This window comes from Amia ocellicauda, chromosome 16 (genome assembly GCF_036373705.1).
Source record: "Amia ocellicauda isolate fAmiCal2 chromosome 16, fAmiCal2.hap1, whole genome shotgun sequence".
In the NCBI taxonomy this organism is placed as follows: Eukaryota; Metazoa; Chordata; class Actinopteri; order Amiiformes; family Amiidae; genus Amia; species Amia ocellicauda.
In genome coordinates, this window is record NC_089865.1 from 24,726,770 (window position 1) to 24,743,224 (window position 16,455).

The following is a 16,455-nucleotide window of genomic DNA, read 5'->3' on the forward strand; positions in this document are numbered from 1 at the left end:
ATGCTTGGTTAGACAGGGGTACACTCATGCCCACTGCCGATTCACTGCCATGAGTCTCCCTCATGACAAGAGGGTAGGGCTGTGGTAGTTATGAGGCACCTAGTGGTGTGTTGTGTCCCATCACACAGTACCTATATGGAGTTCTACATTGCCGTACTCCTGGATGAATGGGAATCCAGGGGAATCTACATATCCCCCCACACAGACATAACTCCATCTCTGAGACCGACATGAGTATTAAAGGCATGGTATAGGTACAAACACTAAAACGAAAGGAAAGGAAAAGGAAATGCACAGTAACTGTAAAAAGGCTAGAATAATGGTGAACACTGTTCAGGTCACTGCGAGTGTATTGGGAAGTAGTGTTGACAAAAGAGGATATCGCTGCACTAAAGGAGGGACTGGTTTGTCTGGGACACAGCAGTTACTTCAGCTTTTATACTGATAATCAATATAGGCATGAGTTTCTATTTAGGACAAGCATTAGGGAACTCCACTTCAAGGTTTACATGCACACATTTACTTGTATACTCAACAAAAAAAGAAACGTCCCTTTTTCAAGATAATTTTGTAAAAATCCAAATAACTTTACAGATCTTTATTGTAAAGGGTTTAAACAATGCTTGTTCAATGAACCATGAACAATTAATGAACATGCACCTGTGGAATGGTCGTTAAGACACAAACAGCTTACAGATGGTAGGCAATTAAGGTCACAGCTATAAAAACTTAGGACACTAAAGAGACCTTTGTACTGACTCTCGAAAACACCAAACGAAAGATTCCCTGCTCATCTGTGTGAACGTGCCTTAGGCATGCTGCAAGGAGGCATGAGGACTGAAGATGCGGCCAGGGCAATAAATTGCAAGACAGTGCTAGAGGGAGACAGGAAGGACAGCTGATCATTCTCGCAGTGGCAGACCACGTGTAACAACACCTGCACAGGATCAGTACATCCGAATATCACACCTGCGGGACAGGTACAGGATGGCAACAACAACTATCCGAGTTACACCCGAGTTACACCAGGAACGCACAATCCCTCCAGGCTCAGACTGTCCGCAATAGGCTGAGAGAGGCTGGACTGAGGGCTTGTAGGCCTGTTGTAAGGCAGGTCCTTACCAGACATCACCGGCAACAACATCGCCTAAGCGCACAAACCCACCTTTGCTAGACGTGATTTCCTGCAAGACAGGAATGTCAGTGTTCTGCCATGGCTAGCAAAGAGCCCGGATCTCAATCCCATTGAGCACGTCTGGGACCTGTTGGATCAGAGGGTGAGGGCTAGGGCAATTCCCCCCAGAAATGTACGGGAACTTGCAAGTGCCTTGGTGGAAGAGTGGGGTAACATCACACAGCAAGAACTGGCAAATCTGGTGCAGTCCATGAGGAGGAGATGCACTGTAGTACTTAATGCAGCTGGTGGCCACACCAGATACCGACTGTTACTTCTGATTTTGACTCCCCCCTTTGTTCAGGGACAGATTATTCCATTTCTGTTAGTCACATGTCTGTGAAACTTGTTCAGTTTATGTCTTAGTTGTGAACCGGCGACAAGGTCATGGGCAGCCAAGGCTCATTGATGCACATGGGGAACGAAGGCTGGCCCGTGTGGTCCAATCCAACAGACGAGCTACTATAGCTCAAATTGCTGAAAAAGTGAATGCTGGTTCTGATAGAAATGTATCAGAACACACAGTGCATCGCAGTTTGTTGCGTATGGGGCTGCGTAGCCACAGACCAGTCAGGGTGCCCATGCTGACCCCTGTCCACTGCCAAAAGCGCCTACAATGGGCACGTGAGCATCAGAACTGGACCACAGAGCAATGGAAGAAGGTGGCCTGGTCTGATGAATCACGAGTTCAAGGTGTTGACTTCAAGGTGTTGGCCTCCAAATTCCCAAGATCTCAATCCAAATCGAGCATCTGTGGGATGTGCTGGACAAACAAGTCCGATCCATGGAGGCCCCACCTCGCAACTTACATTGCTGCTGCTAACGTCTTGGTGCCAGATACCACAGCACACCTTCAGAAGTCTAGTGGAGTCCATGCCTCGACGGGTCAGGGCTGTTTTGGCGTCAAAAGGGGGACCTACACAATATTAGGCAGGTGGTCAAAATGTTATGGCTGATCGGTGTATATTCCTTAGTTGCAGGCTCCCAGTTCCCGGGGTGAAAGAGATTGTTAACTCCAATGAATGCCAAAGAGCCCTTGATCCTCCTGTAAGAGAAATCTATACATTTAGAAGGGGTTTAGATTTGTTTGTGGTTCTTCAGTTACTAAAATGTTATTACAATTTAGAACAAGGGAACTGAGGGAACTGAACCTGGACACGGAAAGGATTGACAGATTGATAGCTCTCTCTCGATTCTGTGGGTGGTGGGCCATGGCCGTTCTTAGTTGATGGAGTAATTTGTCTGGTTAGTTCCAATAACGAACAAGACTCCGGCATGCTAAATAGTTCTGCGGCCCTGTGCGGTCAGCTGACTGGATCAGCGTGCGTCTACCCTTCGCCTACATGTACCCAACGTGTGATGGGGATCGGGGATTGTGAATATTTCCCATGAAAGAGGAATTTCCATTAAGCTTGGGTCATAAGCTTGGACACACCGCCTGTCGCTACTTCGTGACGTCCTCGGATCAGCCCTGCCGGGGTCCTTCACGGCCCTGGCAGATTGCCAATAAAATGACCAAACTTGACTGTCTAGAGAAGGGGTTCTCAATCTCTCGTGATGGAGGGACAATTTCCGGAGGTTGCATGGGATGGGGGGCTGCAACAGAAAATGAACCACCAATGAAAACGAAGTATGTCCCAATTCAATTTTTATGAACTTCCAATTGTTGTTTCATTATTTTCCCCCAAATTACATGTGCAATTTGTAACAGAATTTTTTCAGAAACTGTAACAATATAGTAAAGGTTCAGAAAGGGGTGGTTGAAGGTTGGTGAACCTGTGGAAGGATCATTAACGGGTAGCCGGTGAGAGCCAGAGCGTGACCCTCTGCATTCCCCTCTTCCCCCTCCCATGCGAGCGCCTGTGGCTGCCTCCCAACTCTGGATCCTTGGCTGTTTCCCTCTACTGTCCCCCTGGGCAAAGGCCCACCGTGTCCCATCCTCTCCCTCCTGCCGGGCTCCCTTGCCAAGAGGACTGGAGAGTGCCATGGGAGGAGGGTGGGCCCACAGGCTCTGGATGTGACAGAGGGGGAAAGACTAGCCACCTGACCCCCCTCCAGCACAGTCCTTTCAGAAATGCATATGTCTGACCTGACAGTCGAGGGCTGCCCCAGGTACTTGCTACCTTTTTCCATCCGTCCCCCGCCTCAGTGGGGAACAGAGGTTGATGGTTTGAAGACTCAGCCACCTCTCACCTTAAGAGCCCATAGACCTTGCCTCTGCCTGCTTTAACAAGTACAACGCACAGATATCCTGCCACTTTCTGCTGTTCACCCAGGATTTCCGTCTGATAAGTGAGCAAAAAAGCTATTTTCTATGGAGCCACGAGTTCTAGATTATTGGCTGGTCTGTGCATACTCCAGACAGCATGTATCACTGTTCCTCAACCTCCTGTGCGAGATGGGCCTGTGGGTCAACTACTGCATCCGGAGTACAGTCATCTAACACCTAAGAAGCTGATTAAGTTAGTACATAATCTTGCCTGATGACAAGTCAGCAGTGTTATTTTTTTAAATTTTAAAACACGTTTGACATCCCTACTATATGCCAGCCCTATGTGACAGATATGTGCCGATTCAGACTAACAAGACCTCCGGCATGATTTACATCAACATGCAGATGGGTAGGTGGTTGCACACACTCAATACCCTGGCCTGTTCATAATCCCCAGCCTGTCCAATAAAAGCAGACTGGAAAAAAACTGTTTGAACAGTCTGAACTCTGTTGCAAAACATTAATGTATTTTGTGGGATATTTTCTTCCTACAGATTAACATGGTAGATATTCATTGGGAATACTATTGAAAAGCAGCCATGTAATGGTTTTTCACAATGCTTACTAACCTGATAGAACCTGATAGAATGCTAGTTTTATATATTCTTTGCACATTTGCTGTAGTATTTGTGGATTACTGAAAAATTCCATAATAGTTTAACAGAGTATTATTTGTCCTTGGCAGTACGGATCTTTTTATGCATTCTGCTGTGCACCCCAATACATCAAAATTCCCTTGCTTGAATCTGTGAGCAACCACATGTCCTTGCTGTGACTTCACATTTTCTTTCCCTTACGACTGAGGTAGTGACCAGATATGAGAAAGCAAGGAGAACCATCTGCTGGAATGTACTATTTGTTTTAGCCGCATCAGATACAAGATGTAACAATAAATACATTAAAATGGCAGGCCAAGGACAAGGGAGGTGAAACCCGAGTAAAAGCTGATAACCAAATGCACTATTGCAGATACTGTTCTGTGTGTGTCTGTTGTGTATGCGTGTCATGTGTTCCGAGTCAGACCATTTATGCTGCGTGTGCCCCTACCCCCCACCCCCCTCTTCCAAAATCAGTATAGGCAGTTCTCCTTTGACTGTGAAATGTAATATTCTGCTTAGTCAGCAGCTTACTCTGGCCTAGCAAAACTCTTCTAATGAATCAAACGCTGCAGTCTGCTCTCACTGCTATTACACAAGGCAACATTTGCCAGTTCTCTCTCTCAGCTGTTTCACCACTTCACCACTTGGTGCCCAGGCAATATAAACCACTTTCATCTATGATCACCTATGCCAACTGACTGGAAAACTGTTAATGTCATACCTATCCACAAGAAAGGGGACACAACTGAGCCAGGAAATTACAGACCAATCAGTCTCACCTTGCATTACTCATGAAATTTCGGAAAAAAATATTAGACAGAAAATAAAGGAGCATCTTAATGATAACCATATTCTTAGTGATAGTCAACATGGGTTTAGAAGAGGCAGATCATGTCTTACCAATCATGTTTTTTTAGCATGCATCTGCAGCTGTAGATCACGTGAAAGCATACTATATGATATACTTAGATGTGCTAAACTGATTAATATCACTTGGAAACTACAGGTTTCAAACAGAAGAAATTATATTGATGGTTGATGTTTTTGTTGTTTGCATTATTGGGGTAAATAGTTAAGCATCCTTATTGAATGTCAAATGAGTTTTAATGTATACATTATAAAATGTTAGCTCAATGTAAATAAAAAAACATTAATTCTCGTGCTCCTAATCTCAGCTCGTTACCTGTATAAAAGACACCTGTCCACAAAAGCAATCAATCAATCAGATTCCAAACTCTCCACCATGGCCAAGACCAAAGAGCTGTCCAAGGATGTCAGGGACAAGATTGTAGACCTACACAAGGCTGGAATGGGCTACAAGACCATCGCCAAGCAGCTTGGTGAGGAGGTGACAGCAGTTGGTGCGATTATTCGCAAATGGAAGAAACACAAAATAACTGTTAATGATCTCAAGGCAGCTGGGACCATAGTCACCAAGAAAACAATTGGTAACACACTACGCCGTGAAGGACTGAAATCCTGCAGCACCGCAAGGTCCCCCTGCTCAAGAAAGCACATGTACAGGCCCGTCTGAAGTTTGCCAATGAACATCTGAATGATTCAGAGGAGAACTGGGTGAAAGTGTTGTGGTCAGATGAGACCAAAATCGAGCTCTTTGGCATCAACTAAACTCGCCGTGTTTGGAGGAGCAGGAATGACCCCAAGAACACCATCCCCACTGTAAAACATGGAGGTGGAAACATTATGCTTTGGGGGTGTTTTTCTGCTAAGGGGACAGGACAATTGCACCGCATCAAAGGGACGATGGACAGGCCCATGTACCATCAAATCTTTGGTGAGAACCTCCTTCCCTCAGCCAGGGCATTGAAAATGGGTCGTGGATGGGTATTCCAGCATGACAATGACCCAAAACACACAGCCAAGGCAACAAAGGAGTGGCTCAAGAAGAAGCACATTAAGGTCCTGGAGTGGCCTAGCCAGTCGAAACCTTAATGACTTGGAGAGGATCTGCAAAGAGGAGTGGGACAAAATCCATCCTGAGATGTGTGCAAACCTGGTGGCCAACTACAAGAAACGTCTGACCTCTGTGATTGCCAACAAGGGTTTTGCCACCAAGTACTAAGTCGAAGGGGTCAAATACTTATTTCACTCATTAACATGCAAATCAATGTATAACTTTTTTGAAATGTGTTTTTCTGGATTTTTTTGTTGTAATTCTGTCTCTCAATGTTAAAATACACCTACCATTAAAATTATAGACTGATCATTTCTTTGTCAGTGGGCAAACGTACAAAATCAGCAGGGGAACAAATACTTTTTTCCCTCACTGTGTATATATATCTCCATCCCTTATTAATGACACCGGAATTTCACATTTGTTTAATTGCAGGTAAAGTGGGACATTGGTATTATTATACCACAATTTACAACCATTCCTTTGATGTTACTCTTTCATATATTCACAAGCAACCCTAGGAAAAACGATTTTTCCCATGGATTTGGAAGTCCAACACTAGGACTATATTAAATAAAATATCTTACCTTTGATAGGAGAGGCTTGTCTTTCTCGTAATGGATTTCCACATAGTTAGAGGACAATAGGTCACTGCAAAAGAAGGAAATACATTTTCAATCTTACAATTTAGTTTTATTTTGAATATGTAGTATTTTATTGCACAATGAACTGTTGCACATTTGATAACATTAAGACATTTTGCACCACCTCTCATTCAACTGCCAAACTGCCAAAAGTGGCTACAACTGATATTCCTATAAAAATGCTTTATTCCAATGTCATGCAAAACTTTGTGCCATGTTTGAATCTCTCTTTTTTTGTCCAAGTCGCATTTTTCTTGAGTGGCACACAGTTTGCGCGGAAATTGCGTGAAGTTTGAATATCCGGCTCAATGCATATTGTAAAAGCATGTGCCAGGTTACAGTTAAACCACTTAACTGCTTTCCTCATGTAAAATAAAAAAAATAAAAATCAGTTAATTACTTAATCAAACATATTTAGTGTTGCACGGTTGAAATGTTATATACACCAATTAACCATAACATTATGACCACCTGCCTAATATTGCGTAGGTCCCCCTTTTGCTGCCAAAACAGCCCTGACCCGTCGAGGCATGGACTCCACTAGACTTCTGAAGTGTGCTGTGGCATCTGGCAACAGATCCTTTAAGTCCTGTAAGTTGCGAGGTGGGGCCTCCATGGATCGGACTTGTTTGTCCAGTACATCCCACAGATGCTCAATTGGATTGAGATCTGGGGAATTTGGAGGCCAAGTCAACACCTTGAACTTGTGATTCATCAGACCAGGCCACCTTCATCCATTGCTCCATGGTCCAGTTCTGATGCTCACGTGCCCAGTGTAGGTGCTTTCGGCAGTGGACAGGGGTCAGCATGGGCACCCTGACCCGGTCTGCGGCTACGCAGCCCCATATGCAACAAACTGCAATGCACTGTGTGTTCTGATACATTTCTATCAGAACCAGCATTCACTTTTTCAGCAATTTGAGTTACAGTAGCTCGTCTGTTGGATCGGACCACACGGGGCAGCCTTCGCTCCCCACATGCATCAATGAGCCTTGGTCGCCCATGACCCTCTCGCCGGTTCACTGCTTTTCCTTCCTTGGACCACTTTTGATAGGTACTGACCACTGCAGACCGGGAACACCCCACAAGAGCTGCAGTTTTGGAGATGCTCTGTCCCAGTCATCTAGCCATCACAATTTGGCCCTTGTCAAAGTCGCTCAGATCCTTACGCTTGCCCATTTTTCCTGCTTCTAACACATCAACTTTGAGGACAAAATGTTCACTTGCTGCCTAATATATCCCACCCACTGACAGGTGCCATGATAACGAGATAATCAGTGTTATTCACTTCACCTGTCAGTGCTCATAATGTTATGGCTGATCGGTCTAAATCATATAGGGCCCGATATTCAAATTTTGCACAATTTCCGCAATTTAGCCATTACATGTGCGCTTCCCATCACACGCATATAGGGGGGCTCACAATGTGTACATCTGGCATTATTATAATTATCTGACAGTGGCCGTTGAGGTTTCTGCATAGTAACTCATCCCCCCCTGGGAATTTCAAAACTCGGCGCATATGCCTTTACCTCTTCACATCTACATTCTGGTGATAAACTTCTCCCTCCCCCTCTTCCAAATCGCTGTTTGTTTTAAAAGCTTTTTGAATGGTTAATTCTCACAAAAAACATCACCAGAAAGCCTAGAAAGCCGAGCAATGCAGATTTGTTTTGTTTTAAGAGCTCCAGTTCGGAAATCAGCCTACAAAATCTGTCCTAGCTTCTTGCTTTAAGCTTTTAAGTAGACATATGAACCATGTCAATTCCATGTCTCTGTGGAAGAGATAGATGCTATCGGTCAGATTATGAACACTACCTCAACCCCAGTGGCTACAACCCAGCACAGTCCAGAAATAATGAACATTGGTAGCCTTGAGCTACTATAGAACCATATTATCAAAGGTTAGCTAGATATTCGTAGGGTTCGAGTACCACGCAGAGTGATATGTGTGGCGCAAATAGGTATCGCTAAAAAATTCACATTTGCCATATTCAAAACCTTGTTTTGCGTGGCGCAATCCATTCTGCACCATTCACCCTTTAATTGTATGCAAGGCACAAAGTGGCTGAAATTATGCATGATTCCTGCTACATTCGTAGCTGACGTTAACTCTGCACACAGCACTATTTCAGGGGACAGCTCCTGGACTGTTTTTATATATGGTTGTATGTGTGCTGCACCAGAACAAGTTCCTAACAGTCTTTTTTTTTTTTTTACAGAATGGCAATACATACATACATGCATACATAAATACATACATATGAAGCATGCAGCATGTCCATGGTCATTGCTAGTACTCGTCTTATTTACAGTGAGGGAAAAAAGTATTTGATCCCCTGCTGATTTTGTATGTTTGCCCACTGACAAAGAAATGATCAGTTTATCATTTTAATGGTGGGTGTATTTTAACAGTGAGAGACAGAATAACAACAAAAAAATCCAGATAAACGCATTTCAAAAAAGTTATAAATTGATTTGCATGTTAATGAGGGAAATAAGTATTTGATCCCCTATCAATCAGCAAGATTTCTGGCTCCCATGTGTCTTTTATACAGGTAACGAGCTGAGATTAGGAGCACTCTCTTAAAGGGAGTGCTCCTAATCTCAGCTCGTTACCTGTATAAAAGACACCTGTCCACAGAAGCAATCAATCAATCAGATTCCAAACTCTCCACCATGGCCAAGACCAAAGAGCTGTCCAAGGATGTCAGGGACAAGATTGTAGACCTACACAAGGCTGGAATGGGCTACAAGATCATCGCCAAGCAGCTTGGTGAGGAGGTGACAGCAGTTGATGCGATTATTCGCAAATGGAAGAAACACAAAATAACTGTCAGTCTCCCTCGGTCTGGGTTTCCATGCAAGATCTCACCTCGTGGAGTTTCAATGATCATGAGAACGGTGAGGAATCAGCCCAGAACTACACGGGAGGATCTTGTTAATTATCTTAAGGCAGCTGGGACCATAGTCACCCAGAAAACAATTGGTAACACACTACACCGTGAAGGACTGAAATCCTGCAGCGCCCACAAGGTCCCCCTGCTCAAGAAAGCACATGTACAGGCCCGTCTGAAGTTTGCCAATGAAAATCTGAATGATTCAGAGGAGAACTGGGTGAAAGTGTTGTGGTCAGATGAGACCAAAATCGAGCTCTTTGGCATCAACTCAACTCGCTGTGTTTGGAGGAGGAGGAATGACCCCAAGAACACCATCCCCACCGTCAAATATGGAGGTGGAAACATTATGCTCTGGGGGTGTTTTTCTGCTAAGGGGACAGGACAATGGACAAGTGTAATAGTAGGTCATAAGGTATGCATGTGTATGAAGTAGCATATGCATGTGTCCGTCGGTTTTGGAGAAGAAGATTTTTGTAGCATTTCACAATTTCGCCTCTAATCACAACATGGTGGCAGCACCATGTGACCGACACATGAAATTTTCTCTGCATTTGTAGGTATAAGTTGTGTCTACAACACTTGTGAGCTTCGGGAGTTTTAATTCATGTATGAGCGTTTTAGGGGCATTTTGGCGGAAGGACAAAAAAAAAAAAAAACTAGAAGTTGCATGCAACTTTTAAGCCTTCCATGTTGTATCAGTAGGTTTCAGATTTGAACAGGCATTTGTAGTTTAAATGCATGTGTTATTAAATGTGTACTTTTCAATTGTAATCCAATGTAGTATAGATTTGAGTTTTTCAATATTTTGTAACTTGAAGTGTGTATTTCAATGTCAGTGAGGTATAATATTAATTTATTGATTGCATGCATCAATTATGTAAGGTTCCATTACATTTTACTTATTACTAGCATATATGTGAAGTTTTCATTATTGTGTAATTTAAAATGCCGAAAGCAAGTCTCAGGTTTGGCCACTTGATGGAGGTAGAGGTCTACATAAGGAATGTCATGATGTGGCTGACATGCAAAGCTTTCATTTTGGTTGGTGTACAGCAGCAAGATTTTGTGTCCTATCAACTTGGCTTCATCAACTTTGACAGATCTTTCTTCTAGTTTAATCACTGACAATTTAAGTTCATTAGGCTATACTTCTGAAGATATTTGCTGTCATAAGTGACATAATGTAACAGAATTTGGTGAGTTTTTGAATTTTGCTGATAGGTTATTCTGGGGTCAATATAATGCTTTTGTTAATATGTGTATTTTGCATTCGTGCACAGTCATTTTCTTGTGGCTGCCATGTTGTTGAACACAGTCACGTGTCTCTTGCAGATGTGATAGAATGCAGTGTCTATGTAATACATGCAAAGTTTCATGGCACTGGGCTTTAGGGTTCCGGAGTACTAGCTGTTTTCATTTTTGCACGCGGACACATGTTAAATCCAACATTGCGGCTTAACCATGTACCTCACAATCTTAATTATCAGGTTTTATGTTCAATGCACAGACATAAACATAGGTGCTGAGTTTCATCTGTGTACTGCATTCCAGTGTAGAGGTAATGTGATACTTGTCTGAAGCGACGCATACGTTTTTTTCATTGGCCCACAACACCCATGTTTTTCACTGGGGCAACTCGCCTTTAACAACCTTGGTAGTACTCTGTACTAGTGTCATGCATACCAATTTGTGGCACAGTGGGTATTAAGTGGCATGGATTACAAGGCACCAAAGCTGGAATCAGAGAATGCTACATGGCGGACAAAGCGTGCGCCCGGGGAACTTCTGATGAACAAGCGTAACAGTAGGCCATAAGGTATGCATGTGTGTGAAGTGGCATATGCATGTGCCATTAGGTTTTGGAGAAGAAGATTTTTGTAGCATTTCACAATTTCGACACTCATCGCAACATGGCGGCAGCACCATGTGACCGACGTGTAGTTTTCACTGCATTTGTAGGTAATAGATGTGTCTACAACACTTACGAGTTTCGTGAGTTTTCATGCGTATGAGTGTTTTATAGGCATTAGAAATTTTGGTGGAAGGAAAAAAAATAATAAAAAAATAAAAATAAAAAAATAAAAATAAATAATAATAATAATAATAATAATACAAATCCTAACAAAAACAATAGGCACTTTGTGCATGGAAGCCTAATAATAATAAAAATCCCAACAGAAACAGTAGGCTTACAGCACTTTGTGCATGGAAGCCTAAAAATCCTAACAGAAACAATAGGCCTAATAAACCCACTCTCCCATTATTTTTGTATTAAAACCATTTACCCAGAATTGTATATAAAAATATATATATATTATGAATCAATTAATAAGCAGCCTCTATCAAGCAATTTGTGAATATTGTACCAACTTGCTAAACTATTAAGCCCAGGCAGGTCTTTGATTTACACATTGATTTAATCATGCTGCGCTTTCATGGATTATTCTGCGCAGAAGCAAACCAATTGAACCACATGTTCTCTGGAATCATTCTAAGATCATTGGTGACATTAGTCAGATACTCAACAGAGTCTGAAGATTCGAGGCTGCAAGACATTTAGCAATAGTAGTGAAAACAACATGCGCCTGCTCAGTGCAAATATTGCCAATGTAATTGTGAAACGATGTAAGACGAGACGACGTAAATCGGGGGATGACTGTATTCAAGTGTGTTTGCCTGATGCATCGTTACGCATTTACAAATTTTATGCAGAATCAAAATAAAAAATAAAAAAAATCTAGTTATTAATTGGTTCTAGCCAAATGCATCAGTTAATGAATTGAGAAATACAGTTAGGTCCATAAATATTTGGACAGTGACAATGTATTTGAAAGGAAACAATCAAGATCTGCTTTAAGTGTAGACTTTCATCTTTAATTTGAGGGTAGTTACATACAAATTGAAAAAGAAAACTTTAGTTTAATGAAGTGTCCCTTTTTTCATCCCTTTTGAGTCTTTCTACAACACACAATTTTCTTTCTTACCACCTCTGCGCCCTTCAGTGTGCTTTCACTTTCACCTTTCACATGCAGCAATCTCCCTCTGAAATGCAGCTTACTCAACTCATTATCCAATTAAGCATTCAATTACAATCAATTCTGACCTTCAAGCAGTGATCCTAAACATACCATCTCACATTGTAAAATGAATCCCTCTAAAGCCTCCATGCCATGATAACATATATACTAACAATATAACAAGCAGCCAATGAGATGCTATGTTTGGAATAGAGGAGGGATGCAAAGCAAATAAATACTGTAAAGAAGCATTTGTTGCCAGATATGTATGCTTGGTAAGGTGGGAGTTATGCACAAGATTGGGGTGGTCCTCCTCCCGAACTTTAGTTTAAAACCCTGTTGTTCCTTGAACAGTTCAGATTGGCATCTGGTTTACTTAAGCATAACAAAACTAGAAAACATGCTTTAAGTATCCAGAATGGATTGTGAGCATCTATTTCATGAAGGATATTAAGAATCTCTTAACTTAGGTGATAATATTATCATTTTTTTAAAATATGTAATTAATTTAAATTCCATCAAAGAATCACTATTCTCTTCAATAATTCAAGATTTGTATTTACTAAAGGCATTACAATCACAAAGTATTTGCTTGGTTAGTAAATAACCTTCCTCTCCTCTGCAATTGGGCTTAGTGAACAACAGAAGTCTTGTCAGTGTGCTTTAAATTGATTAGAGCCAGTCTGGAAAATCTAAATATAGCCCTGTCGGAGACAAGAAGGCTGCAGACAATGTCCTAACTTAAATCTTTGCAAACTGCATTTCAATGTGCTGCAAGAAAAACATATGAATCAGGATTGAATGTCAATTGCTTTAAGTAATTTCAGGCTATTTTTAACTTTGATATAATCTGATAGGATAAAGAAAAGTGTGTGTGTTAAAGACTGGATTTGTATTAGGTTAGGATTTGTAAATGCTACCCACATATCAAAATCCTATAGGAATACAACTTTCCTTCATTAATCCCACAGCGAAGATCATTTTAAGAATACATTTAATGTAAGCCACCATGTATAAGATGTATCCCTCATTAGTGCAGGGTTCTGTCTATGAAATTCTAATCTCATAAAAATGACTCACAACTGAGGAGAACAGGTAGTAATACTATTTCACATTTAAATAGCGCCTTTCTACCACAGTTTATTATAGTTGGGAGGAGACTCGCTTTATCTTCCAATTAAGTGTTGCTCCCCCCTGGGTAATACATGGAAGCCTCTGTGCTCCAGTAGCTCACCACACACAGAAAAAGTGGAGAAGTGAGGAGATATTTAGATTAACTGCAGGTAGATTCATTTAGGCAGGCCTTACGGAGAAGGCCTGTATTTGAACTTGCAACCTCTACACTTTTGAATCAAAATTGCCATGGGATCTTCAATGATCCCCAATGACCAAATGCCATGGGAGTCAGAACCTCGGTTTAATGTCTGATCTAAAAACTGGCGCCTCTTACAGCCCAATTGTCTCTTTCACTGTACTGGGACATTGTTTTTTGTAGGGAATTTATGGTCCAGAGTAAAGAGTGCCTTCTACTGATCCACTTACACCACTCCCAAACACAACTTGACTTACATAGAAGTATTCCATTCAAATACTGAACAAGCTCTGCTCAGATTAAGAGCTGGACAGTTTCTTGCCAAAAAAAAAAAAAGCACTTGCAAAAAAGGAAAGTCTATTTCACTGTATCGCCAGATTATGTGATTTTATCCAAACATTCTCTGCCTAAATTCACCTCTTCAAATGCTAAAAAAATAATTCTGATCTAATCTAATCCTGTACGGCTGACACAGTACATACTGTGAGGTCCACACATCCATCTTCCCCAGTTCATATCCCCCAAATTCTGAACAGCATCCCAGACATTCCATTCCTCACCATCATGTGAAAATGTGCCAGCATCCCATCTCTCATTGGCCCAGCCCTTCCAGACACTTACAACTGCCTTCCTCTGATCCTTATATATACCCCTTTGCTCCTCTTGCTATTGCGAAGTCTTGTTTTGTCTATAGCAACATCACTGAGCATTATATTCCTGACCATAGCTAGTCCCTTTGATTAATGACCTTCGGATTTATTTTGTAATCCCTGATTGCCTGTGCCCTTGAGCCTGTTTCCTGGACAAAGATTATTGGACTGCCCCTCTAGATCGATTTGCTTTCTCACCCCGCACTTGGGTTCATCACTCCTGACTGCAGAGCCACCTTACACATACTAAATAGGAAGGTAAATCTCAAGACCACCATAAAATTATCTTGTGCCTCTAATAATTCTCACATGAATGAGATGTTAAATGCTGATATTATTCTTGAAACCTCTGCCATTTTAAACTTTCAACAACTTATTTTTAAAAAATTTCTAAAATCCATGTCTTTCTTTTTAGGGCCAGGCTGTTTAACTTCTGAGCTGTAAGAGGTTATCTGAAAGACTCACCAACTCATCCAAATCTGAATAAGGGAGCTCTCTGCCCACCGCCAGAGACTGGAACAGCATAGTCTGGTAGGCTAGGAAGGTGAAACTGGCGAAGACCCCCACCGAATAACCCCTTTTTAAGAGGGTCTCTGTCAGTTTGCATCACTTGATCGGGCATAAGAGGTCCCTCGAGAGCAGGGTCACATCTGCTCCCCAAGTCAAAGAGGCAATGGCCGTCTCCACAGGCGAGAAGCCTCCTAAGCCCAAGGTCTCTGCATCTTGCATCACATATAAAGCATCAATGGACTACTGGACTGGAGGCTAAGAAGCTGGATGGTCCCATGAGGATTACACCGCCCTCCAAAAATCAGGAATGATAGTAAGCAGATGCAGCGCCATGGCAGAGGACAGTCTGTTGTACACTGAAAGCTCCTTCACTGGTGGCTGGGGCCAGAGAACTACCAATGACTCTGTCGACTGGAAGTCCTGCAAGCAGTAACCTGGGGTGGAAGGGGACTCTTTGTCCTCTGCCTCAAAGTGCAACAGCAACCCCCCAGATACTGCAATGGAAAAATAATTGCCTTGCAGTAGATCAAGTAGGCCTTGGAGAAGAGCTCCTCTGCCATGGCCTACTGCTGGTTCTGCAGAGACTGTGTTCTCAGATCACAAAGCCGAGCGAGCGTGTCATGGCTGGGGTCACAAACCTTCAAGCCCCAGGCTGCTGTCATCAAGCTGTCTGCGCTGGAGCTATGAAGAGAATGGACATGTGTAGCTGGTGCAGGTTGAAGATGCCTGCTCGGGATTCGAACTGCGTGGCACAGATATTCCTCCGAGTGCTCTGCAAAACACACCTTCACTCAGTATAGTGATAAGACCACTACACCAAAAGACTGGGTCACCCGACGTTGGAGGCTTGTCACTGTACTGATTTTACAGAGGGGTTATGTCACCTGTAACGAGTTCATGTACACAATGAGCCCCGTTACACTTGTGCACCCCTCCTAGGAGGGAAGTGGCCAAATCTGCAGCCAGAGGAGCAGGAGCAGAAGCGCCATTTGTGCCTCTGGTCCAATGATGACGCCAGCTCCCACTAGGGCTGCGCTCAAAAAATCGATATGGCAATATATCGTGATGTACTTCTTGCTGATGCACACATCGATGCAGATGCTACTGTATCGATACAACAGCAAATGCTGCGATGGCAGTTTTGAAAAAGAAACATCACCTATGGTAGAGTGCGCACAGCTGAGCATGCACTTTTCTTCCTCAATGGGAGAACTAAACATGTATATTACTCTCTCCGATTATCATAACTTGCTATTAAATCAATCTTACATTACTGATACATCAATATATTCAATGTCTGCATCAATAAACTTACTACTGAACAGATTGAAATGTGTCTGCAGTAGCCATTTCTTCCGCCAGGCGGCACCGACAATTTCGGTCGCACCCCTCCTTAAGGGAAAGTCCCACTACTAGAAATATGATTTGACAAATCAACTGCATATCAATTTAAAGTAGAGAT

General features: G+C 42.4%; 1 protein-coding gene across 4 annotated transcripts in view; it reads right to left on the reverse strand.

The window, feature by feature from the left end:
* Window positions 1-16,455, reverse strand: part of adam23a (ADAM metallopeptidase domain 23a) — a 150,102-nt gene that overhangs the window by 111,512 nt on the left and 22,135 nt on the right. For all 4 annotated transcript variants that reach the window (XM_066687611.1, XM_066687608.1, XM_066687609.1 and 1 more), the window contains exon 4: window positions 6,548-6,611. In XM_066687611.1, the coding sequence (XP_066543708.1) occupies window positions 6,548-6,611 (64 nt within the window). The remainder of the gene's footprint in view (window positions 1-6,547; window positions 6,612-16,455) is intronic.